Here is a 26903-nt window from a genome sequence, read left to right as displayed (position 1 = left end):
ATTTCTACAGGGTCAGGCACAAGGTCGATCCCTGGGAAAAACATCAAGCTTCTTGTTGAAGTGCTGAGCACAGCCCCCAGAGAACCCTCCGAAGAACCACACAAAGAACAACAGCAGCAGATGCAAGCAGCATGGAGAAGGAGAAGAAGAAAGAAAACAACTGCACCAGACTGGCTGAACATCTAAACTGAAGGCACAGACTTTACATACAGACTTGCATACCAGATTTGCAGGCAGGAATAAGTTTTATCCCAGCAAAACCTACCACTTGTTACACCCCTTTTCGTTCTACTTACAAATATATCCCTTCTTCCCTTGTATCTTAATTTATGTATCCTGCCACCTTTCAAAGTGTCACGATCCGCTTATAGTGGGGTGTCATGATGGTTCACTAGCCGATCCCAAAGTGCAAAAGAGAAACAGCAGGGGACTATCAGTTTAATCACAACAAAATCACCTTTATTAGGGGCCAAAAACAATAAATGTGATAGTGGGGTCAGAAAATAAATAAAAAGGGATAGAGAGAGAGAGAGAAGAGGGGGATGGGAATATCTACCAACATAGGAGAGGTTCTCACTGGTCCGGACGATGGGGATCTGTCTTTTTGTGTTGGGGAGAGTCTCCGAAGATCTACGCAACCCAGGGGTCCAGTTATAGTCCACAGAGGGAAAAGGGGGGACCATGCAGAACAATGAGAGTCTATTGAAAATGCTGTGGGGGGAACAGGTGAATCTACTGAAAACCATCCAGGCTGAATAAACACAATGAAGAATAAGTCCATTGAAGGTACTGGAGAAGAACAGGTCATGTCATTCTCCCCCCCTCCACACTCTCTGTGGTAGGGGTCTCAGTCTCAGTCCTTGTGGAGAGGGTTCTTGATCTCTGTCTGTCACAGTGGTAATGAGGCAGATGAGGGGTCTTCAGTGAGAGACCACCAGGGTCACCCCAACAGTTCATTCGGCTTAAAGGTGGGGAGTGAAGCAGGCACTGCAGGAGGCCGCCCTGTGCTGGCTCCATGCCAGGACGTCACCAAGTCCTGGCCAACTCTTTGCCAAGTCCTTGCCAGGCCTCATTCAGAACAGCTGGCGTGACCGTGCAGTGGCTGCACCTGCACTGTTGCCTTCTCCAAGCCAGAACTGCAGTGGGGGAAGGGAGTTCCTTCTCGTGGCAATCGACAAGCAAACGAGTGAAGGTCTTCAGATGGCCTCTTACACAAAGTTACTTTATTAGTATCTTTTCATCTCCCCACACCCTCTTTTTAATAAAATTAGAAGGGGGAGTGTTGTGGGAGGAGTTGGAGAGTTTTCAAAAGTTACAAGATATACCTTTCCCTAGTTGTTCAGGTTATAAAGTTACCTCTAAAATCCACAGGAAGTCTGTCATCCCCAGGACTGCACCATGCTCCTGCTCAAAGCAAATCACCACCGATTTACCAGCACGCTCTGGATGCTCCCCACCCTACTACCTGTGGCCGTGTGGATTGTTCTGCAGCCAAGGCAAAACATCTGGGTCACCCTGGCAAAGACCCTTCAAAAGGACAGTCTGTGTTTGTCCATGGAAAGCATAGAAAATCTACTGTCCTACCTGCGGTGCCTCCTGGGAATTCCTCTAACAGCAAATGATGACCCTCACACAGGTTAGAAACCAAACCCGGTTGATACCTGGGATGAGTGGACAAGGATTCTGCCACATACACCAGAGGAACCTCAAGAATTGGATTTGCAAAGCCACATTCTGCATTTGGTTCTATTATAGGCAACCAAATCAGCCTTGCCCCAAATTCAGTCACTCCCTGTACATCTATAGAAAAAGTGTGATAGCCAATCAGAAAGTGTATAATCCAGAAAACTGGTGCAATTATACCAGCTCTAGACCATCTGTGTCCTCTCCCCATCCCAAGATAATCTCCCAGGAAGTGTTTCTTATCTGTGGGAATTGAGTCTGGGCCAGGATCACCTCACGTCTTCAGGGAGGTCCATGCAGTCTTGGCCAGCTTATGACCCTCATCTCAAACATAACCCTGAATCAAGATTGGAAGCAGAAAAGTGAATTGGCCGGTCAAAAAAGATCTTACTCAGGATTCAACAAAAACTATGATACTCAAATAATGAACTGGAGCAAAGAGAGCCGCAACCTCTCTGGTTTTGCCTTGGGTTGCTGTAGCTAAGGCCCTTGGTGAGCTTACTCACCTGGGATGCTGGCTTCGTGAATAGGCCAACAGCAAGTCTGCTGCCATAAGTGATTTACTTGTGGACGAAGAAATTACCAGGCACGCTATGCTTCAGAACAGAGCAGCCATGGATTTGCTATTGCTCGCCCATGGACACAGCTGTCAGGACTTCGCCAGGATGTGCTGCTTCAACTTACCATCACACACAAGAGAGATTCCCGTGAGCATCCAAATGCTGGAGGAGCTGGAGGAAGATATAAAAGTCAAGAAGAGCATGAACAGTCTGGAAAGACTTTTTGAACCATGGGGACTTACAGGATGGGTTTTATCCTTTGTTAAATGAATTTTATGGGTTTTTCCGATAGTTGTTCTAGTTATGTTCCCTTGCTTTATTAGAAATCTATAGGGCAGGCCTTTTTAATTAAACAAGAAGGGGAAGTTGTGGGGACCCATGAGCCTCCTGGGAAACAGGCAGAGGCAATACCCTGGAGGGATGCACTGTAGCTTGGTACATTACCCGCAAGTTAGGGTGAGAAAGAAGGCTTCCCCCATGGTGTTCTGCAGCACTCTGTTAATCCATCCTAGTTTTATCCTTCCCATTGGCCCATTAGACTTCCCTATCCTCATTACCTTTCTAAGTTCAAGTTCCAGTAAGTTCTACACTCCCTACTCCCCCATTGGCTTTTGTAACTCCGTCTATCCACCCTGGCACTGTTGGACACTATCCTTTTTCTGACCCAGAGATGGGGCAACTGAGAGGCGTTTTAAAAACTTTTATTCCATTTTCAGACTTATGAGAAGGGTGAGACAATACGGATGCTAATATTCATGCCATCATAATCAGAAGCCAACTATTTCCTAATTACAATACACTATAAGCATTTCTTGGCCTGTCAGCTTTTAGCCACATCATGCTGTAGATGCCTTTAAGCCAATCATCTAAAACTACCCCTTGTGGGTCCTACTACAATACATCTTTCATAGTTCTATTTCTCCAAAGTATCTAGTCAAATATCTAATCAATGGCAAGACCATCCTTTGAAAGTTTTTTCTAGTTCAATTTCTCTCTCAACCATATCTGTCCTATTCCATGGCATTTCTAAGTCAGCATTTCTTATCTCATAGTTTGTATATGGATGCATCCTGAGGTGGCCTTCTGTCAGGCCCTGAGAACTCTCTACAAATCCCTTTCCTACAGGGTGGGAGGAATGCAAAGGCCAAGACAGAGCACTCACCTTCAGCTTGTCCTTGGCCCTGATGGGAAAACTGCCCAGATTGCACCATTCATTGCACCTAGACCATGCGCATTATGGGGAAGAGATGTTCTGGACCAATTTGGAACAGCCATACAAATATATTGTAAAATGCTGGCAAACCCAGGGGGAAGAAGCTATGTCTGACTCCATTTCAGAAGGCTGAATGATTTCTTTATTATGACTATGCTATTATACATTCATATACTATATAAAGGAGGATACTGAATCTACACGCTACTTCCTCTAACTATCCTATCTAAACTACTAACAACATGTGACCCTGTTCTCAAGCATCCAGACACAGGTGGATCTGATTGGCCATCAGGCCCAAACAATCCGCACCAGAATCCAATAAAGCAATCACCTCAGGTAAACAATTCTCCAAGCACATTCCACATGAGAAAAACAAGGAGCATAAATAGAAATGGTTTTTCTCTTTCTTTCTCTCTGTGCACCTCTATGAAAAATTCTGAGAGAGAAATGCGCTTTCCACAAAAATAGACTGGACCTCACTAGAAAACCTTTTTCATACAGGCCATTGATCAGCCATTCCAAAACCAAATACTAGACATATGTCAACTCACATATGAAGGACTGAAGACCCTGTGTGGGTCGACCAATAGCCCCTACAAAAAGAACACCTACTAAATTTAAAAAGCTTATGGAAGAGCAATAATCCTTAGGCCATATCTTTCCATCTTCTAACCACTGGAACATCCCTATCTTCTGTATACCCAAGCAAAATGGCAAGTGGTGATTATTACAGGATCTATGAGCAGTAACTGCAGTTATTGAACCTATGGGTGCTCTGCAACCTGGGCTTCCATCACCCATAATGATGCCCCTCAACTGGCCCTTAGTAATGTTAGACCTAAAAGATTATTATTTCACCATACCTTTACACCCTGATGATGCACCTCTGTTTGCCTTTCCTGTGCGTACCTCGAATCACACAGAACCATGCAGAACCAATAAAGAGATTTCATTGCACTGTGTTCCCACAAGGCGTGTGTAACAGCCCAACCACATGCCAAAGGATAGTCCATCTTGCCCTGCAGCCTGTCCGTTGTAAATTTCCTGCTGCAACCATATTTCATTATCTCGATGACATTTTACTCACAGCTCACAGTCAATCCATCTTATACTCCATTCAGGTAGCTGTCAGGCCATTCAAAATGCAGGACTCATTATGGCACCTGAAAAGGCATAGTGTGAGTCCCCATGGCATTATCTGGGGTAGAGAATTACTCAACAGACCATCAGCCCTCAGCCTTTAAGGCTTTGTGTTAAAGTCACCTGAGCTTTAAATGAATGACAGAAACTGCTAGGTTCTTTGAACAGGCTACATCCTGTTTTGGGCCTATCTACAGAACTTTTACACCCTTTGCTTGGCTTACTCAGCAGAAACCCCCACCTGCATTCCCTTTAAGAGTTGACCCCAAAAGCTAAAAGTGCCCTTGCACACCATGCTCAAGCAATAGGAAACCAACAGATTTGGAGATGGGATCCTGATAGATCTCTGTACCTTGCCATAACTGTAAGCAAATTTCAGCCTTCTGCTGTTCTGGTTACCTCACATAGCAACAAAACCTGTGTGGACTGTTAATTACATATTCTCTTATTTAGTTAAGAAAGGTAGAGAGCAATTGCAAACTCTCAACAGCTAGGATCTGCATACCATCAACATACATAGAAGTGAAGACAATTTGGCATGGTTACCATCAGAAGACACTAAATTCCAAACTGGGCATGCAGATGTTTCTGGACAGTTATCTATCCATTATCCCTCTGTCACAGTTTGACATTATCACAATGCCAGCACCCCCATGAAAATGCAACCTCTCAATTGAATGCTGTGAAATGCGATCAGGAAACAGAGCAGAGCAGGCCCAAGCTTAATAACAAAGAAAAGAACTTGATTAAACTACTACTACTATAAAAGAAAAAAGAAAGTAAAACACTCACTAACTCCAAAATGAAAACCTTCCAAAACATTCCTCCTCCCCCCTCCCTACCATTTCAACAAACCACAGTGAGACACAACTTGGACCCCCCAGTTAGGTTCCCACCCTTCAGATAATCAATACTCAGTCCATCGAGGGAGAGAGGAGTCTCTCCTGTGCCATAGACCCCCATAAGAAACACAGTGCCACCTCTTGTGTCTCCATGTCACACATGGCACCGCCCGGAGAAAAGTTTGCCATGGTAACACTCTCTTTTCCATGCTCATGCACAGTGCTCTCACCACCAATGCGTGCATGGACAGACTGCTTTTAGGATTTTTCCTTTCAAGGGTGCTCTGCCAAGAGGGGAAAAAACAACAGTTCAGTTTTTCAATTTTTGGGACCACAGTCCCCCCCATTTTCTTCCTCCCCTGGGGCCGAGGGTCTGAGGAACAGAGATCTTTTGTCTTTTCTCAGCTGCTGAAGCAGGTCTTTTGGCTCACTGACATCCTCCTAAAATACAGTCTCTCTTGGAGGCGAAAATCTGTTCAGTCTATTGCTAACAAGAAAAAGTCCAGCCAAAAGCCACTCCATCATCTTCCCCATCTTCCCCCCCAATCTTCTTTCCCTAACATCTCAGGTCCCAGGCTGTCTCTCTTCCTCTCTTTCAAACTGAGGAGGAGTAAAATTTCACAAAGCTTTCATTTCTCAAGGAAGGGTTAAAATACCCGACTCCCTGGATGGCTCTCTCTCCGGATCTCTGGCTCCTACAGCTGGGCACCTTGTGGTCCCTACGCTCTCCTCCTTCCCCGCGGCATACTGCTGAAAAACCACCTCTGTCCAGAGAGAGAGAGAGAGAGAGAGAGAGAGAGAGAGACTCTGGGGCGGGGAGGGGGCAGGGGGGAACACAGACATCCCAGATTTCTCCACCCTTCCATCTGCAGAGGGTAAGCCTGGTTCCAGTCCCACCACCCTTCGGCCTACCTCAAGCTGGGCCGCATGGCTCCCCTCCCCCACCAGACACAGGCCGGGCAGGGGAGAGTCCTGCGCTGCACCCTGACTGGAACCAAAGAGAGTGGATTATCCTGGGAATTCTGCTTTTAACCCCTCTGTGTTCTCAGACACGTGTCCACCTTCAATTGGTCACTACAAGTGTCAATATCCAACCCTGAACCCTGACTGGATTGACTTCTTCCTTCTGAGAAAATTCTTTTTCCTGTGTCAAATCACGACACCCTCACATAGTTTATGGACAGAGATGGGTAACCTCTCCCTGTATGCAAAGCATCACTGCAGCATGACCCCTGTGAACAGACCAAGTGTTTTTACAGATGCATCCAGCAAAACCAACAAAGCTGCAGTGATTTGGCATGGAGGTGACTCTGTCTAGTGGCATAAAAGGGTATTAATGTTAAAGGATGCCCCATCAGATTTTAGAAATGGCTGCTATCCAGTGTGCCTTTCAGTGATTTTCACAGGAACCACTAAACATCATAACTGATTCCTCATCTGTTGTATTCCGTTTAGAATTTTCCTATATAAAACATGTTAATAATCACCTTTTGTTTACAGAGATAAGAACATTGTGGACTTTAAAGAACAGCTGACTGCATGATTTTTATGTCTTACGTGTTTGCTCCCACACAGGTTTACCTGGATCTATTTCAGAAGGTAACAACTATGCAGATATCACTGTGATGACAGGTGCGGTACCAAATATTTCTGCATGGGCCAAGTTATCTCACAACTTTTCCACCAGAATGCTTCTTCTCTTCACAGACAATTTCAAATAACTTCCTCACAAGCACGTGCTATCCTGGTCTTTTGTCCCTCCTGTCATGGTGTGGCTCCTGCTCCTTTAGCAGAAGGCACTAACCCCCAAGGTTTTACTACTAACTCCATTTGTCAAACTGATGTCACCCATATCCCAGGGTTTGGTTACTTAAAATATGTTCACATTTCCATTGATACGTATTCTCATTTTCTAATGGTGACTGCTCACACCAGAGAGAAGGCCCATGATGCTATCCAGCACTGGCTCACCTGTTTTGCCACTTTGGGCCTTCCTGACACTATCAAATCGAACCATGGATCTGCCTACACCTCAGAGTGAGTTCATAACTTCTTGCAGCAATGGAGTGTGACTCACAATATGGGCATTCCTCGCTCTCTCACAGGGTCAACTATTGTCAAGTATGCCGATAGGACACTAAAACCCACGCTTGAAAAACAAAAGAGGTGGAGTTGGAGTGCCCTCACAACAGACTAGCTAAATGTCCTCAGTTTTTTAAATCCAGATGAGATGAGACAGACTGCATGTGTTAGACAGTATTCCTACAACACAAAGGCTCATCTAAGACCTCCATTGCTGGTGAAGGATTACTGACTGGACAATGGAAAGGACCCCTGGACTTCCTGATGTGGGAAAGGGGTTATGCCTGTGTCTTCACAGTGACTCCATGCGCAGCAGGTTCCATAGCGGTGTGTGCATCCTTTTGTCCCACTGATCTGATCCCATGTGCATACAGATGCTACGTTATAGGCATATGTTACTGTTTCTAAAATGCTGTCGAAGTTATTATTGTTGTCACTGTTATTAATGTTTTAAGAGTTGTTCAGGTTTTTCTTAGGTTTTCTTTGCCTAAAAACAAGAAGGGGGAGATGTGGAATATGGGGTGATATTTCCCAAAGTTGTTAAGGCTTATGCCCACAGAAGGCCCTGTGGGGAAGGCACGGCTGCAGGCTGATGTGTTGGAGGTCAGCTGTGGGGGTGAGAGGCAGTTATGGGGATGAACATGTGGACAGCACATTGTAAAGACGTTTGTGAGTTTCGGGACGGTTTGGGTGGATACAGACGAGAGATCTCTGCTGAATGCTCTTGGAGGATAAGATTTATTTGGGATGGAGAGAGGCCTTGCCTCGAGCTGCCAGACACAGCACGTGGCCGGGCCTGAGGTGATGGGGGAGGGGAGAGACAAAGGGGGGAGCAGGGACTCAAGGAGGGGGAATCCAGGAGGAGGAAGTTCCAAGAGGGGAGGGGAAGATCCAAGAGGGCGTCTGGCCCTTCGGGGGCCCCTTATCAAGGGGGCTCCAAGGTGGGCTGGAACAGGACCTGGGCCAATGGGGTCACAGACACCTGATGTTTCAGGGGAGGGTTACAGGTTTGGGGTGAACCATACATTCTGGGGGGTGAGATGGAACAATCCATTTGACTTTTGGACCCCTCTGTAGGTGAGGGTATTGTCCAGCCAGTAGGGGGCGTTATATTCGTCCTGGCTGTACCATTGTGGTTCTTCTGCTAGACAATCATATTTATCTATCCTTCCCAACAGCACATGAACTGGAACCTAACTGGGTGATAGGACATGGGGACAGCAGCACTGCAGCTGAGCCAGCCAATCAGTGCCCTTCTCCTGTTGAGGTCTGGTTGTGTCAGGTTGAGATTAAAGGTATAAACAAGGAGTGATTTCTACAATAAAGTGATCTCCTTCGGATGCAGAAGGGGGTCCGTGTCTCTTTGTTCCCCATTGCTACACCTCAGTGTTGTGTGAAAGTGTGAATGGGAAACGAGGAGAGTGGGAAGTGAAAGTTTATGTCCCGTGTCTTGCGTGATTGGTGGGTGTAACTGATGAGTGAATGAGATGTACTTCAGCACAAAACAAACAAGGAGCTTCGATCTGCACTTCCGCTTTTCAGGTGACCGAGGTGGGCAGGGAAAAGCAAAGTGTTTGTTGTCTAGCTGAATAAATTTTAAAATAAATGTTTGTGTTGTCTGTATGAGTGTAGTTTTGTATTTAAGTTATGTACTCAGATGTGAACCTTGGGTATGGTGTAAGATCTGCCACGAGAGGTGGCATTGCACACCCACACAAAACAGTGCCTGGTGCAAGGACTATGAAAAAGTCGAACTGAGAGCCAGGAATCTGGCATTAATTTTTGTAAAATTTCTGAAGGAAATAGTGTGTGGGAAAACAGCATTTAGGTCCCCAAGCCTGAACAAGGCCCCAGAAGGACTGGGAAAATACGTATGAAAGGAGGAGAGACAGAATTGCTTGGAAGTTAAGAAAGAAGGAAAAAAAAAAAGGTGTGTGGACTGTGCTGATGCCTGGATAAGGTGAGAAAATGGCACTCAAAGCAAACAAGGAGAAAACCCCAAGGGAAAAGGAGAACAGGGAAACATTGATGGGTACACTTCCAGATAGCCTCCTGGGAATAAAATTGGTACAGGGGGAACATAACCCTGATGCAAGAAATAAAAATTAAATCAAAACGATACATTATTATATGAGAAAATAGACTAATCAGGAGATAAGATCTGATCATTCATCATTGATCTGGCCAAAATGAGTTCCTTTGAGGGGTGGGTATGCCAACTTTGAATATTCATGTGAATGCCAAAGAACCAGTCAGTCAGGAAAAAAGTGACTCTGCTGCCACTTGGAAGGGCGAGGCTTCCCTGGGGGAGACCAACGTATTTAAATTAAAAGAAATGAAACCTGGGACCCCTTAGAGTATCTGCCCCCACCGTATCTGCAGGCAGCCCCTGCACCCCCTGCACCCCCTGATGGACCCAGCCAGAATACCTGGAGCAGAGCATCCAGTGAGAGGAATGGAAAAATGAGATCCAAGCAGTGGCACTAACCCCCTCTGGGAAGTGCCATTGGGAGGGGCACACGGGGAATCAGGTTTGTGACTGTCCCACTTAATTCCACTTAAGTGAGAGCATTTTAAAAGGAATTAAAAGTTCTGCTAGAAGATCCTATCAGGTTAGCAGAACAAGTAGACCAATTTTTGGGACCCAGTGTTTATACCTGGGACAAAGTGCAATCTGTAATAATCAGCCAAGGAAAGACAAATGATCTGAGCAGCAGGGATGTGCATTTGGGAGAGGGAACACGCACCCCATGGGCCGCTGGGGAGAAGAAAATGCCCTTGCAATGCCCTAATTGGGATCACCTTAACCCCAGGGGAAGGCAGAACATGGAAGATTATAGAGCATTAATTGTCAGGGGCATTAGGGAGGCTGCTCCAACAACTCAGAACACCCACAAGGCATTTGCTGAACAACAAAAGAAGGATGAGACTCCACCTGAATGGCTGGAGAGGTTAAAAAGAAATACGAGACAATACTCAGGTGCAGACTGATACAAAAGCTGGACAAGCTTTATTGAAGATAAACTTTGTCACTCATGCTGGGCTGGATATAAAGAGAAGCTCAAAAGGGAATGCCAGGATAAGGGGTTGAATGACCTGTTAAAAGAAGCCCAGAAGGTCAGTGTATGGAGGGACGAGGAGAAAGCCACGGGGAAAGGGAAAAGAATGGCAGCCGCTATTGCCGAGGGGAACCAGACGTGCAAGGACCCACCCCCAGAGGGAAGTGAGCCCCTGTCAGGGCAAGGCAAGCAGGAGTAGGGGGAGCATAATGGGAACAGAGCTCCCTGGGGGAGGGACCCTAAAAGGGGAAAGGGCAATTGAACAAACGAGGCCCAATCTGTCAGTAGTGCAGGGAAATTGGGCATTTGAGGTGAAACTGCCCATGGAGGGAAAGGGACCTGATGGTTCTTGAGGAGGCTCAAGAAACGGTCTGCTGCACCCACAGTGCAGGAAAGCTGCCTCATCATCCCCCCAACCCACAACAATGGCCCTGAGTGTCCCTGAGTGTCCTCAGAGTGTCCCTGGTGACATCACCCCAGGAATTCCCATCAGGATTTGGACCAATTTTAATGAAAATTCACAGAAAATTCCCCAAATTTGTATCAAAACCCAAGCGGGGAGGGGAGAAGGGAAAAGTGATGCTAGCAATATTGCTGCCCTGATGACATCACGGCAGTGACATCAGTGTTCTTGCAGCAGCATCGGGATGTCCTCGATGGCTTTTTGGCACCACTTGGCCACCATACGGGCAGCAGGACCATCAGGGCTGCAAAGGAAACTGTCCAAGATTATTCTGATTTGCCCAAGTATCTTCCCCAGGTGACGCGCTGCCAGGCTGGCGCTGACAACCCACAGCCGCTCAGCCTCAGCCACCCTGGCTGCCAAGGCCACGCGGAAATCAGGGGATGGCAGAGCTAATTCTATGTCCCTGAGCCGGCACTGCAGCTCCTGGGGGAATGCGATGGCTCTGTCACATGTGGCCACCAAGCACTCCAGCGGCCCCAGGGGCGGCTCTGCCTGTGGTTCCCTCCTGATGGCTGTGTCCTCCCCGTTGCTGCAGAGCTCAGTGGCCTCCTCGACCAGCCAGGACCAGCTCTCCAAGAGCCTGTCCACCCACTCCTGCCAGGTGCTGGCCACGACTGTGACATCGGCCCAGGTGGCCTCCAGGTTAGCCTCAAGGCTGGCCACGGCCTGGCCCAGGGGTGCAGCCCTGGGGTGGTGCCAGAGGGCGGCACCACAGTTGCCCAGTAGGACAAAGAATTGGCCCAGGGAAATGTCATCAAGGTAGCCCAGGGAGGTGACATCAAAGTGGTCCCAGGAGGTGACCCAACACTGATTCAGGGTCACACCAAGGTGATTGATGTACGTCTTCAGGGACGCGTGCAGGCACTTTGGGGACCCATCCAGCAGCATGCCCCTGTTCTGCACAGTAGCGGCTGCCACCACCTCACCCAGGGTGGCCGCTGCAGCCACCAGCACCTCCAGTAGCTAGGGAGGGGACAGAGGAGGTGGCAGGGACCTCGTGGCACTTGTGGCCTCCTGTGGTGGCCTCTGTACCCTCGTGGGGTCCCCCTTTGTCCCCTCCGTGGAGGGATCTGCTCTCCCCTCTGCCCCTGTGTCACCCCCTCGTCCCCTCTGCCACCCTCGGTCCCCTCCGCCCCTCAGTCACCTCCCCACTTCCCATCACACCCATCCTCTCCTGCCACATCACCATCCCCTCCCGGCCCCCCCGCTTCGGGATTGTCACACCTCGTGGGGCTCCATGGTGGCTGGGGACACTCTGGGTACACGCCAGGTACACTCCGGGAGGCAAATACACTCGCGTGTGCGTTGGGGGCACGCCTGAGAATGGCGCGGCTGGATCGAGACAGGGTGAGGTGACATCACCGCCCAAGCCTGCCCCACCTTTGACTGGTTTTGGGGAGTCCTGAGGAAATTTTGGAGGGTCACAGCTGAGGTTTGGATGGTCCCAGGTGAGATTTGGGTGGTCCCAGCTGAGGTTTGGGGGTCCCACGTGAGAATTGCCAATGATTTGGGGGTTCCCAGGTGAGAACAACTCAGGGGGAGCGGCTGTGGAGGTTTCAGGGAGGGTCCTATGGGTGGGGGAGGGGTGGTGAGGGTGGGGTCCCAGGGAATTTGGGGGGAGGAGGGGGCAGGATGAGCCCCCAGATGTTGACCACGCCCCCTTTTAGGCCCCGCCTCATGTTTCTAGCCCTGTCCCTTGCTGATGGACACGCCCAGCGAGCGCCCCACCCCCTCAGACCCCACCCCTCCCAATTCCCAGCTCCGCGTTCTGGCCCCGCCCCATCCCAAAGCCTCACCCCAAATGAGACTTGGCAATGCCCCCAGTTGGATTTTTATCAATGGAAACCAAAAATTGCCACAAATCGACCCAAAAATAAAAACCGGGGGGGGTGAGGGGGGCACGGCCACACCTGTGCTGTCACGGGGGAGGGGCCAGGTGGGATTTTGGAGGTCCCAGGTGGATTTTTGGGGGCTTCGAGTGAGTTTGGGTGGGTCCATGTGTTCCTAGGTGGATCCAGGTAGGTTTTTAGGGATTCCAGGTGGGGTTTGGGGAGTTCAGGTGAGTTGGGGGAGGGCAGGTGTTCCTGGGGGCAGTTCAAGGTGTTCCTGGGTGGGTCCAGGTGGGTTTTTGGGTGGGTCCAGGTGTTTTTGGAGGGATCCAAGTGGGTTTTGGGTGGGTCCAGGTGTTTTTGGAGGGATCCAAGTGGGTTTTGGGTGGGTCCAGGTGTTTTTTGGGGAGATCCAGGTGTCCTTGAGGGAGGTTCAGGTGTCCTACGGGACATCCAGGTGTCCCTGAGGCATTTCCAGGTGGTTTTAGGGGTGTCCCAGGTGTTTTTTTGGGGAATCCAGGTGTTCCTAAGGGCTCCCACTGTGCTCAGGAGGCATCCAGGTGTTCCTGGGAGGGGTCTCAAGTGTCCTGGGGGCAGTTCCAGGTGTTCCTCCATGGATCCAGGCACTTTCAGGGGGATCCAGGTGTCCTGGAGGGATCCAAGGGCCCTTGGGGAGGTTCCAGGTGCTTTTTGGGGCGATCCAGGTGTCCTGGGAAGGACCCAGGTCTTCTGAGGGGATACAGAGGTCTTTGAGGGGTTCCAGGTTCGTTTTGAGGAGGTCCAGGTGTCCAGGGGAGATCCAGGTGTGTCTGGGCAGGGTGCAGGTGCCCAGGTGTGCTGAGAACTGCTGATCCAGGTTTGCAGGAACCCCAACATCTGGGCAGGCTGGGACTCAGGGGTAAGAGATCCAGGTGTGAGGGATCCAGGTGTGGGGGCTCCATGTGTGAGGGATACAGGTATAAGCAGATCCAGGTGTGAGGGTTCCAAGTGCCCAGGTGTGGCTGGGACCCAGTTATCCAGCTGCAACATCACCTCTCCATTCAGGTGTGGTGTCACCTGGTTATGATGTCACCTCTACCTCAGTGTGACATCACCAGCTCACCTAGCTATGACATCACCTGTCCACACCCCCCTCCTACCCAGGTGTGACATGACCTCCACCAGTGTGACATCATCTAGATGTGACCTGGATGCAGGCTCACCTGGGTGTAATGTCACCGTCATGCCCAGCTGTCCCCTCCACCCTCACCTGCCCACCCCACTAGGTATATGTCACCAACCCCACCAGGTGTAACTCACATGTGACATTACCTGTGCCCAGGTGTGACATCTCTCCCCAGGTGTGACATCCCCTGTGCCCAGATGTGCCAGGTGTCACTCAGGTATCACTCAGGTGTGTCAGGTATCACTCAGGTGTGACACACCTGTGCCCAGGTGTGCCAGGTGTGCCAGGTGTCACTCAGGTGTCACTCAGGTGTCACTCAGGTGTGCCAGCTGTCCCTGCACAGGTGCCCCGGTGCCTGACGAAGCTGTCCCTCCACATGAAGGTGCGTTCACAGGTATTGCAGGTGTAGGGCCGCAGCCCAGTGTGGGTTTTCATGTGCTCTGTCAGGTGATGTTTCATCTTGAAGCGCTTGCGGCACTGCGCACAGGTGAAGGGTCGCAGGTCCAGGTGCATGTTCACGTGCCGCTCGCGCATGCTGCGGTGCGAGAACGCCTTCCCACAGTGGCACACGAACACCTTGGCCGAGCCGCACGAGCTCACCTTGGCGGCAGGTGAGGGCTGCGAGGGGCCAGGACCCGCCCCCACTGGGCGGGGCGCTCTGCGGGCGGCTCCGGGATTCACCATCCGGGCGGGTCTGGGTGAAATTCCAGAATTTTCATGTGAAATTTTGCCGGTTCTGGTCAAAATCCCCTCGGTTCCATCCGGAATCCTGCTGGTTCTGGTTGAAATCCCAAAGTTTTCATGCAGAATCCTGCTGGTTCTGGTCGAAATCCCCAAATTTTCATGTGAAATTCCAGCAGTTCTGGGCAACATTTCCGAGGTTTTGTGTGAAATTCCTCTGATTCCGGTTAAAACTCCCTCATTTTCATGTGCGATTCCACCAGTTTGAATCAAAATTCCCTCGGTTCCATCCCGAATTCTGCTGGTTCTGGTCAAAATTCCTGAATTTTCATGCAAAATTCCACCGATTCCAGTTAAAATTCCCTCATTTTCATGCAAAATTCTGCCAGTCCTGTGCAAAATTCCCTCGTTCTCTTGTGAAATTCCAGTTGTTCCGTTCAACATTCCATTTTCGTGCGAAATTCCGATTCCGGTCAAAATTTTCTCATTTTCATGCAAAATTGTGTCAGTTCTGTGCACAGTTCCCTCAGTTCTGTGCGGGATCCGCCCAGTTCTCTGCAGGATTCCCTTGTTTTCGTGTGACATTCCCCCAGTTCCTTCGCTTCTGCGTGAAATCCCGCCAGACCCATGCAAAATTCCCTCATTTTGGTGAGAAATTCCCTCACTTCCGTGCAAAATTCCCTCATTTCCATGTGAAATTCCCTCATTTTCATATAGAATTCCCTCATTTCCATGTGGAATTCCATGGATTTCCTCACTGCCCCAGGCACCTCGGCCTCTCCTGGATCCCATTCCCAAATTTTCCCGGCTATTCCCAGGCCCCATTCCTGGATTTTCCCAACCCCTCCTGGATCCCATTCCCAGATTTTCCTGGGCATTCCCAGGTCCTATTCCTGAATTTTCACAGCCCCTCCCAGGCCCCATTCCTGATTTTCCCGGGCTATTCCCAGATCCCATTCCCGGATTTTCCCGGTTATTCCTGGGTCCCATTCCCAGATTTTCCTGGCCGGGCACCCCCTCCTCTCCCGTGCTCCCTTTCCCACCCTCCCCGCCCTCATTCTCATTGGGAATTCCCAGATTTTCCCGGCACTCCCCCACCATGGGTTCCTCATCCTCCTCGCAGGTGAGCACCAGGTCCTCCTGCAGCCACTGGCGCTTGACCAAAACCCACGGTTTTCGGGGCAGAGCCCGGGCCCCTTCCTCGCTGCCCTCCTCCTCCTCCTCCTCCTCGCTGCCCGCTTTCCCTGCCGGGAGCTCAGGCAGCGGCGCCGGGAGCAGTGCATTGGTGCTGCTGGGGGATTGGCTGTCGCTGGCACGGCTGGAGAGCAGCCGTGAGGAGGAGGAGGAGGATGATGAAGACGACGAGGATGATGAGGACAAGGAGGAAGCGGGCGGCTCGGCAGCGTGGCTCTCCCGCAGCAGCTCGGTGCACTTGTCCACGATGTGCCACATCTGCAGCACGCTGCCCACCGTCAGGAAGCTGAGCAGGTCCCCGCGGGCCATGGACAGGCGCCCGGTGTAGGCGCAGCCCAGCACCAGCGCGAAGGCCGCGGGGTCCATGACGCCGGGCAGCTCGATGGAGTCCAGGTTCTTCAGGAACAGCTGATCGTGGAAGAAGGGCGAGGACGCGGCCAGCACGGCGCGGTGCGCGCGGAACTCGCGGCCCTGCGGGACAGAGCGGGAATTGAGCGGGACAGGAATCCTGCTGGGGAAGGTGAAACAGGGAATCTCATCAATGCGATTGCCTGGCAAAGGATTCTGAGAATATGGAAATGATAACTGAGATGGAAACGAAAGCAAGCTTTGAGATGCCAAATCTTAGTTACTGAACAACTGGAAAACAAGGGCATGGCCGGCTGAAGGTAATCCCCTTTTGATGAAACAATACCCTCTGCTTGCAGACAGCTCCAAGGGTCAGAGCAGACCCTACTGGCTTGGCAGAGGGGGTCCAAAGAGAAGTTTTTAGGGTTTAAAATGTAACATGGTATGGTAATGTCATGATTTCTATAGGCTATATGCAAATGCTATAGGATTTGTGTCTTGTACTGGATTGGTTAGAGAAAATTAGAATATTCAGAAGAGAAGATTTATGGTATTGTAACAGGAACTTCTCTCTCTTTGGGGGATTTGTATCTTGTACTGGATTGGTTAGTGAAAATTAAAATATTCAGCACAGAAGAAGATTTATGGTATTGTAATGGAAACGTCTCTCTCTTTCGGGTCTCTCTTTCGCCCTGCTCGGACCTGTGGCTGGCAGCCCCAAACAGGGCCCCTGCCAATACAAACAGGGCCTATATATAAAAGTTTATTGCCCCTTTGCAATAAACCCAAGTTCCAAGCCCTGGCTTCAGAGATCTCTCGTCTCCGTCCTAACCACCGTCCTCCTACAAAATCCATTCCATATTCAGGTGAGGAGTTCTGAGCCTGTGACGAGCTCATCTGTGCTCGTTAAGGCTCATCAAGGCTCCCCGTTCTCGCGAGAAAAATCAAAAACTTGTGCTGGCAGAATCGCCTCGGCCAAGAGGAGGAATTCAAAAATTCAAACTGCCAAGATAAGCAGAGAGAAGGTTCAAAAACTCAAACTGAGAAGAAATTAAAAAATTCAAACTCCCAAGATAAGCAGAGAGAAGGAATTTGAAAATTCAAACTCACAAGGTAAGCAGAGAGAAGGAATTCAGGAATTTGAACTCCCAAGATAAATGGAGAGAAGGAATTAAAAAATTCAAACTCCCAAGATAAGCAGAGAGAAGGAATTCAATGATTCGAACTGAGAAGGAATTCAAAAATTCAAACTGAGAAGGAATTAAAAAATTCAAACTCCCAAGATAAGCTGAGAGAAGGAATTGAAAAACTCAAACTGAGAATGAATTTGAAAATTCAAACTCCCAAGATAAATGGAGAGAAGGACTTCAAAAATTCAAACTCCCAAGAAAAGCGGGGAACCCTTTGTGAGGGGCAAAGGCTGAGGCTGACTGAGAGCTCTCTGCACAAAGGGCAAGGACTGAAAAAAACTAATAAAAACTGCTAAAAACTCATTGCAACTTGTGAAACCAGTAAAATGAATATGCATGAAACTCTCTACATATGCATAAACAAAGGGGATATCGGCGCTACAATGCCCAACATCTGGGAAGAATAGTGCACAGAACTCCATGATATCAGAAGGCTAATAAATTACTTTCTTATACTATATTATACTATAGCTATATTGCACTATATTTACTAACAAGAACTATCACTCACTAACTAGAAAAACCCATGATTCTCTGCCAAGACTCCCAACACAGCTGTGGATCCAATTGGTCCATGAATCCAAACAACAATCACCAGAATCCAATCCAGCAATCACCTTGGGTAAACAATCTCCAGACTGCATTCTACATGGGCACAACAACAAGCGGCAGCAAGTGAGATAAGAATTCTTTTGATTCTCTTTTCTCTGCTTCTCTCATAGCTTCTCTCAGGAGAAATACTGAGAAAGACAAGTCTCACTCTGTTCAGAGGATATGTGAATGCCACACTCCCCCCTTCAAAGGACATGCACAACTCTGAGAATTCCCAAACCCATTTATCTCCCTGTGGCAGGCTTCTGCCTGCCCCCTTGGTGCGGCGGGCAGCGGCTCCCGAGAGTGGTGGGAGGGTGCGGGCAGCGGGAGAGAACCGCGGTGCTGATCCGTGGCTCAGCCGTGTGGTGTGGAGGAGTCCCTGCCGCTGCCAGCAGCAGTTTTAAAAGCAGCACAGGCTGCTGCTGCTCTGCAGGGCTGAAATCTAGGTGCTTTCGCTTCTCAACTGCGGGTTTTGGAAATTGGTAGTGAATTCGGTTTTGTTCTTGGTCGGCGTGAGGTTGTACTGTGCATTTAACATCTAAAATGGGGGCAAAGCTAAGCATGACACAGAAAGAAGTATATTATCAGATTATAGGATTTTTAGTTAGTGGAAATGTATCATTTTCCAAGGGAAAATTGAAACAGTTTATACAGTGGCTTTTTCTACTCTTCCCACAAGTTTCTCCTGAATGAGTCCACAATACGCACTTTTGGGACACGGTGGGTCACAAATTGATAACCTTGGGAAGGTCTGGGGACACGTCTTCAGCTAAATTTGTGTTTTGGAGTTTGCAGGTTAGATCAGCTTTACTTAAACAAAGGGAAGTGAAGGAAAAGCCAAATAACAAGGAATGTACCTCTGCTCTTCCTTTTTCTCCCCACCCCAGTCCTGAACCCTCTACCCCAAAACTCGGTATCTTAAGGAGAGCAGACTCTGCTCACACCCAGGGAAACCAGCTACCTGAGCATCTTAAAGTGCCTGAGTCCCACTGTCCACAAAGTCCTGACCAGACTGCATGGAATTCTCCCCGATCTCCTGTCTCCCCAGCTCAGAAACCCTGAGCACGTGTTAGTTTTTCGGAGAGCAGTGACCACCAAAATGGCTCCCAGTCCCCAGAGTGCCAACAAAATGGAGGATACCAAGTGGCACTGTGCCCTACCTGGTCTCCTTCCCATGATTCCCCTCAGCATCCCAAGAATCCTTTTTTTCCCCTCACCCCCCATCTTCATAAGACCTTCCCTCCCCTCACCTTACCTGCCACTCCCTCAGCTCCGCCCCCCTACCCCCCCAGGGGGCATCTGATGTCCCCAAGCATCCCTGCCCCCTGCCAACCCCCTGTCCCTGCTCCCTGTTCCTACGGTGGGGGCACGCCCATTGCTTGTCCCTGTAGCCGCACCAGTGATCCCAATGCTTCCAATTCAAAAGATAAGGAGCAGGGAACCGCAGACCCAATACAGGGTCCCAATTTTCACTCATCCCTGTCACATATCAGCATGCAGAGCAAGGGGGAGGAGCCACAGCTGCTAATTGGAAAGCTTTTGCACAGCAAATAATAAAAGAGATCTGCAAAACACACCAACAGTATGGACCGCAGAGCCCCTACTTCTGCTACCTTTTAAAGGCCAAACTGGGTAGGACTGTACTAGTCCCACATGATTTAAAACAGCTTTTTTTTGTGCCTCATGACCTCTACAGAATTCAAACTATGAGAAGTGCATGGAAACAACTGATGAAAGAGGCTCTCTCAGACTTGCATGCTGATCCAAACACAGCAAAGCATGCCAATTGCATGCCAGTTACCATTGGGCATCTCTCCATTGAAGGCCAATGGTCTTTGGCCCCAGTCCAAGCTGCAGTAATCCCTGTGGTAGTCCTTGAGAGAGTCAAAGAGGCAGCTGAAAAAGCATTCTTCACCCTTCAACCTGATGGCCCTCTTGAGCCATACAGTAAGATCAAACAGCTACCATCAAAGCCTTTTTAGAAATTCGTGGAAAGGTTAACTAGAGCTATTGAAATTCAAGTTAAGAGAATGCAAGGGAAGAGGTTCTAGAAGAAATGGCATTTGCAAACGTGAATGAACAGTGTCAAGCTGCAATTTTAAGCTTACCTTTAGAATCCCACCCCCATACTAAAAGATATGCTTCTAGTTTGTAACAGGAAAGTGCTTCTGATGAGTGTGGCTCAGGACACTGGACCAGTGCTGCTGCCAAAACCACACAGACAGTCACTGTTGCTAGCCCAGCACTCATTCCATCAGCACAGCGGTACACTGGTCTGCAGTGAAGATCAGCAATGGTTGACCCCACAAAGCCATGCCTGCTTTTTAAGAACCTTGGGTACTGGGTTAACCCAGGGGTGGAGAACTACAAGGGCTCCGAGGGGGTCATCATCAACAACAAAAAAACTAAATGGGGAGCGCCAGCCTGCCAGGTGCACAGACACAAAAAGAGCAGGCCAAGGGAATGAGGGAAGTGAAAAAGACCAAGCGCGCAGTAACACCCCAATTTCTCTAAGTGAAGCAGATGCTTCAAAGACCACTTCTGCTGGTCCACCACTGGATGTGACACCAAATAACCTTTGCTATGACTTAGGCAAACCGATTCTAACCACAGCTTCTATCAATGAGCCTTTCAGGTTGCAGCTGACAGAACCACTCCACTTGAAAGATACTGACTGGCATTTTGTCTCCGTGAACCCACAACAGCAGGGTACTTGGCACCAAATTCGCTGTAAGTACAAAGTCATTGGGGACACCAAACACACACCACAAGAGATTGAAATTGCTCCAGGAATGATAACATCAGATCCTGAGCAATTTGTTCTCTGGCTGCACTGTTTCCACCCACCCATTTCTTCCCAAAGGATAAATCGTAGCACAAGCTATCCTGGTGCCGAGTCTATCTGAAGGCACTGAAAGACAAGGGCCCACAGTCGCCACGTCCAAGCTATTGGGAAGGATAAACCCAAAATCTGGTGTAATGGTAGAGGGGGTGGGGAGTCAAAATGCATTGAGATGCTCATAGACACAGGCGTGGACTGCACAGTGATCCCAGCACAGGACTGGCCAGCGCACTGGCCTTTGCAAAATGTGGCTGGTCACATTTGAGGTATAGGGGGCATGCAATTGGCAAGACAATCTAGGAGCATCATCCAAATCGAGGGGCCAAATGGACAATTGGCAAATCTACGTCTGTTTGTGTTAGATTATCCAGAGCCCTTGCTGGGGAGACCTAATGGCCCAATGAGGAGTCACAATTGACATTCCAGACTCTCCACAGGATTTTTGGGCAGCAGTCACTAAGAAGCGGCCTACTCAAAAATTGAATTGGAAGACAGATACACCAGTCTGGGTAGAACAGTGGGTGTTTAGTAAACAAACACTGAAGGTGCTTGAGGAGCTAGTGGAAGAGCAGTTGTAAAAGGGCCACATCATGGAGATCAGGTCTCTGTGGAACTCTCCAGTGTTTGTCATCCAGAAGGCAGACAAAAAGATGGTGGCTCCTCCATGACCTCCAACAAATTAATAATGTCATTGAAGATATAGGCTCTCTCCAACCTGGTATGCTATCCCCAGCGATGCTCCCCCAAAATTGGAATTTGGCTATCATTGATATAAAAGATTGTTTTTTTCCAAATTCCCCTACACCCTGACAAAGCACCGCGTTTCGCATTCTTGGTCCCCACTATAAACAGGGGAGCCCCGAGGAAGAGGTACCACTGGAAAGTTCTTCCTCAAGGACTGAAAGCCTCACCATCGATCTGACAGTGGTATGTCTCTTCCTTACTCTCCCCAGTGCGTGCAGCCGCAGAAAAGGCCATCAGCTATCATTATATAGATGATATCCTTGTGTGTGCCCCCAGTGATGATTTACTCACCCGTGTGCTTGACCTAATAATTGATGCATTGATTGTTGCAGAGTTCGAGCTCCAGGAAAAGAAAATTAAAAATAAGCCACCTTGGAAGTACTTGGGCTTAGAAATTGGAAAGAGGACCATTGTTCCTTAAAAAAATTAGAAATCAAAACGAGGATTGAGACCCTTGCAGATGTCCACAAGTTGTGTGGGTCTTTAAATTGCATAAGGCCCTGGCTAGGTCTGACTAACAAAGACTTTGCCCCTCTTTTCAATTTATTGAGAGGGGGAGATGACCCGAGTTCTCCTAGGGCTATTACCCCAGAGGCACAGAAAGCTCTAGAAAAAGTTCAGACAGCAATGTCCACAAGACAGGTCAACCAATGTCGGTCTGACCTGCCATTCAAATTTGTCATCTCAGGTAAGTTGCCACACCTCCATGGAATCATTTTCCAGTGGGAGCAGAAACAAACACCTAAGGCAAAAGAAACACCTAAAAAGGGCCAGAACCAGAGGGACCCTCTCTTGATCATAGAGTGGGTTTTCTTCAATCACCAAAGGCCAAGAGAATGACAAAGCCCCAAGAGCTGGTAGCAGAACTGATCCAGAAAGATAGGACCAGGATGAGGGAGCTGGCAGGATGTGACTTTGAGTACATTCACATTCCAATCAGGTTAAAATTGGGGCAAACTACTAAGGCAATGTTTGAACATTTGCTTCAGGAAAATGAAGTGTTGCAGTTTGCTCTGGATTCCTGCTCAGGACAAATTTCTATCCATCGGCCTGCCCATAAAATTTTCGAACAAGAAGTTCAATTCACCCTGAAATTGGGAAGCATTTAAAGTAGGAGACTTTTAAAAAAGGCTCTGACCATCTTTACAGACGCGTCCGAGAGATCCCACAAGTCCGTTATGACTTGGAAGGATCCTCAAACTCAGCAGTGGGAAACGGACATTGCTGAGGTGGAAGTTTCACCTCAGGTTGCTGAGTTGGCTGCAGTTGTTAGGGCCTTCAAATAGTTCTCAGAACCATTCAGTTTGATTACAGACTCTGCCTACATGGCAGGAGAAGTATCCAGGGCAGATCAAGCAATACTGCAAGTGCCTACCATTGTACTTTTTGAATTGCTCTCAAAATTTGTAAAGTTAGTCTCCCACCGAGAGCAACCATTTTATGTGATGCACGTCAGGTCACACACCAGCTTGCCAGGTTCTATCACTGAAGGCAACAGAAGAGCAGATGCTCTTGCTGCACCTGCAGAGATGGCCCCTCTCCCAAATGTTTTTGAACAGGCAAAAATCAGCCACCAGCTTTTCCACCAAAATGCACCTGGCCTAGTTCGTCAGTTTCACATCACTCAAGAACAGGTCAGAGTGACTGTGGCCACATGCCCCAATTGCCAACAACATGCACTCCCTACAATGAGCACAGGAGCAAACCCAAGGGGGCTGAACAGTTGTGAACTGTGGCAAACAGATGTAACACACATACAGTCATTCAGACGGCAGAAATACGTTCTTGTCAGTGTAAACACTTTTTCTGGAGCGGTCTATTCAGAGTCCTGTGGGCCAGAATAAAGCTCTGGATTAAACTCTCCATCAGAACCAACTCCTTTCCTTCACCACCAACTTAAAGGCCTCTCCGGCAGCGGGAAACCTGAGGAGCAGACCCTCTATGAGAGGAAATTCCATCCTGCGGCCACCTGAGCTCCGGCATGCCTGGACTTCTCTCCATGCACCCGCTGCAACATCCAGCTAGCCAAAAGTGTCTCTGGGGTGAAACACCACAGCTGCCGCTATTTGGCTCAGCAGCAGGGGCCAGACAAGCCAGGCACACCTGTTCCCTCTATTGGAGCCTCCAACGGGAGAGCAAGTGAAGCAGGTAGGAAAGGAAAAAAGTAATCTATCAAAACAGTGGCAATATTTTCTGAAATAAAAATAATTAGTCCAGCTCTTCTAGTCACTCATTTTTCAGAGAGTTGCAAAGGAAGCTCACTATCTTAGTGAAGCTTGATTAATTGAACTAATGACTCAGAGATAATTCCCTCCAGGAGCCATTTCTGTTTAACAGATGTGACTCAGCCCATGGTGAGATGCTCCACCCAGGGGGGAGGAGCTAAGCATGCCCACCTAGATCTAGCCTGGGATTTCTAGACAGAGAAGCAGCCTTCCCACAGGTTTCCTAGGAGAACAGCTGGGGTTTTCAGAGGAAGACTACACCCTTCTACAGGACCACTGCCCCAAAAGAACCACGTCTGCTACTCCAGGAGGACTGCAGCCACTCCAATTTAGACTGCTACCAGCACACACTGGCCAAAGGGGTGTCAGGTTGTATTCTGACTTTGTTAGCGATTTTCCTATTGTATTATTGCATGTATTTTGTTTCTTTTCCCTTTCCCCAATAAATTGTATTTCTGACTTGGAGTCTCTCACTGGTTTTGATTTCAAACCAGGCCAGGGAGGGATCCCCACGTGTGCCCAGCGCAGCAATGAACACACCGGCTTTACAACTCCTACAAAGCTGTGGAGTTCAATTCTCTTTTTAGCCGCAGCTTACCTGCACGTGGATGGAGACGTCACAGAGCTTCCCCTCCAGGCGCTGCTGGTTCAGGTTGGAGAGCAGCGCCGGCGGCACCTGCGGGAACTCCACGTGCAGCAGCGAGGAGGAGGAGGAAGAGGAGGAGGAGGAAGAGGAAGGAGGGGGAGGGGGGGAGCAGGACCGGGGCATGATGGAGGAGGAGGAGAGGGTCTGAGGGGGGGGAATGACGAGGTCTGGGGTCAGGAACTGCGGAGGAATGGCGTGAATTGCACGGGCTCTGTGCTGAATTCCAGATTTCTGACCCAGATCCCCCCCAAATTCTGGCTTGAAGCTCGTTGGTTCTGTAACAAAATCCCTTAATTCTGGCCCAAATCCCATTAATTCCAGCTCAAATCAAATTAATTCCAACAGAAATCCCATTAATTCCAGCCCAAATCCCATTAATTCCAACCAAAATCCCACTGATTTTGTATCAAATCCCCTAATTCTGGCTCAAATCTCATTAATTCCAACACAAATGCCTTAATTCTACCCTGAATCCCTTAATTCTGCACCAAATCCTTTAATTCTGGTCAATTTCCATGATTTCTGACCCAAATTCCTTAATTCTGGCCCAAATCCTGATATTCTGCACCAAATCCCACCAATTCTGCACCAAATCCCTTAATTGTGGCTCAAGTCTCATTAATTCCAACACAAATTCCTTAATTCTACCCCAAATCACAGAAATCTGGCCAAAATCCCACCAATTCTGTATAAAATTCCTTAATTCCAGCCCAAATCCCTTAATTCCAAGCAAAATCCCATTAGTTTCAACTCAAATCCCTTAATCCAACCCCCAAATCCCTTCATTCTGACTCAAATCCCATTAATTCCAGTCCAAATCCCATTAATTGTGATTCCAATTCTACTGATTTTGCCTCAAATTCCCTTAATTCTGCACAAAATCCCACCAATTCCAACCAAAATTCCATTAATTATGGTCTAAATCCCATTAATTTCAGCCTGAACCCCATTAATTCTGTACCAAAGTCCTGACCTAAACCCTGAATCACAAGCAAAATCTGTTCATTCTCCCTGGAATTCCTTCATTCTGTCCAAAACCCCATTAATTCCCTAAATTTGGCCAAAATCCTTGAATTCTGCCCCAAACCCCATTAAATTCTCACTCAGACTTTTAAATTCTGCCCCAAATGCCCTAAATTCTGCCTCAAATCCCCTAATTCTGACCAAAATCCCACAAATTTTACCCAAATCTCACAATTCTGGCTCAAATTCTCTTAATCCTTCCCGAAATCCCTCAACTCCCACCAAAATCCCAAATTCTGAACCAAAGCCCCAAAATTTTGACCAAATCCTTTAATTTTAGCCGAAATTCCACTAAACCTGGCCGAAATCCCATTAATCCTGGCCTGAATTCCATTAATTCTCCCTAAAATCCCCAAATTCTGACTGAAAACCCATTAATTCCACCCCAAACCCCATGAATTTTGCCTCAAATTCCTTTAGATCTGTCCAGATTTCTTAATTCTGACCGAAATCCCATTAAATCCCCCCCAAATCCCAACTTTTGGTCCCAAATTTTGCCTAAATCCCTCAATTCTGACCCAAAAGCTTTAATCCTGACTGAAATCCCATAAAGTTCCCATAAAATCCTGAGATATCCTGACCAAAATCCCATAAATTTTCCACCCCAAATCCCAAAACTCCAAAGAACCAGAAACCCCCAAATCCCCCAAACTCTCCCCAAAATCCCGCCCAAAATACCCCAAAGGACCCCCCAAAACCACCAAATCCCTCAAAGGACCCCCCAAAATCCCCTGAGCTCCTCCAAATTCCCCCCTGGACCCTCTCGGGACCCCCCAAATCCCCCCCAAATCCCCCAAAGGATCCCTCAAAACCGCCCCGAATCCCCCCAAAACCCCAAATTCCTTCCCAGTTTCCCCCAAATCCCACCCAAGCCCTCCCAAGTCCCCCCAGATCCATCCCCTGGACCCCACAATAACCCCCAGGACCCCTCTAATCCCCCCAAATCCCTCTCACGACCCCCCAAACCCCCCTCAAACCCCCTCAGGACCCCCCAGAACCCCACAAATCCCATTAATTCCCCGCCAATGGGACCCCAAATCCCCGCCAGGACCCCCAGAATCCCCCAAATCTTTCCCCAGTCCCCACCAGGACCCCCCAGATGCTCCCCAAATACCCCCCAGTCCCACCAGGGACCACCCAAATCCCATTAATTCCCCTCCAGGACCCTCAAATCCTCCCCAAATCCCTCCCACAACCCCCAAATCCCAGCCAGACCCCCCCTCAAACCCCTTTAATTTCCCCCCTGATCCCCCCCAAACGCCTCCCAGGTCCCCTAGATCCACCCAAATCCATCTCAGACCCGCCAAATTCCCCTCAAATTCGTCCCAGGACCCCCAGAATCCCTAGATCTTTCCCAAATCCCCCGCTGACCCC

General features: G+C 48.8%; 1 protein-coding gene across 2 annotated transcripts; it reads right to left on the bottom strand.

Moving 5' to 3' along the window:
• Positions 1–12863: 12863 nt before the first annotated feature.
• Positions 12864–26183, bottom strand: LOC115493072 (uncharacterized). Of its 2 annotated transcripts, XR_003957974.4 has the most exons (3): positions 24459–26183; positions 14189–16388; positions 12864–13897 (listed from the first exon to the last, which is right to left on the bottom strand). XR_003957974.4 is itself a non-coding variant. In XM_030262434.4 (2 exons), exons 1-2 carry the CDS (start codon positions 24816–24818, stop codon positions 14355–14357), a joined length of 2394 nt encoding a protein of 797 aa, XP_030118294.4. In that variant the 5' UTR covers positions 24819–26183; the 3' UTR covers positions 12864–14354. The 2 variants fall into 2 exon arrangements, 1 of the variants encoding a protein (XP_030118294.4); XM_030262434.4 differs by having other exon boundaries at positions 12864–16388.
• Positions 26184–26903: the final 720 nt, after the last annotated feature.

Source organism: Taeniopygia guttata, chromosome 35, assembly GCF_048771995.1.
Source record: "Taeniopygia guttata chromosome 35, bTaeGut7.mat, whole genome shotgun sequence".
Lineage (NCBI taxonomy): Eukaryota > Metazoa > Chordata > Aves > Passeriformes > Estrildidae > Taeniopygia > Taeniopygia guttata.
This window is presented reverse-complemented; position numbering and strand designations above follow the sequence as displayed.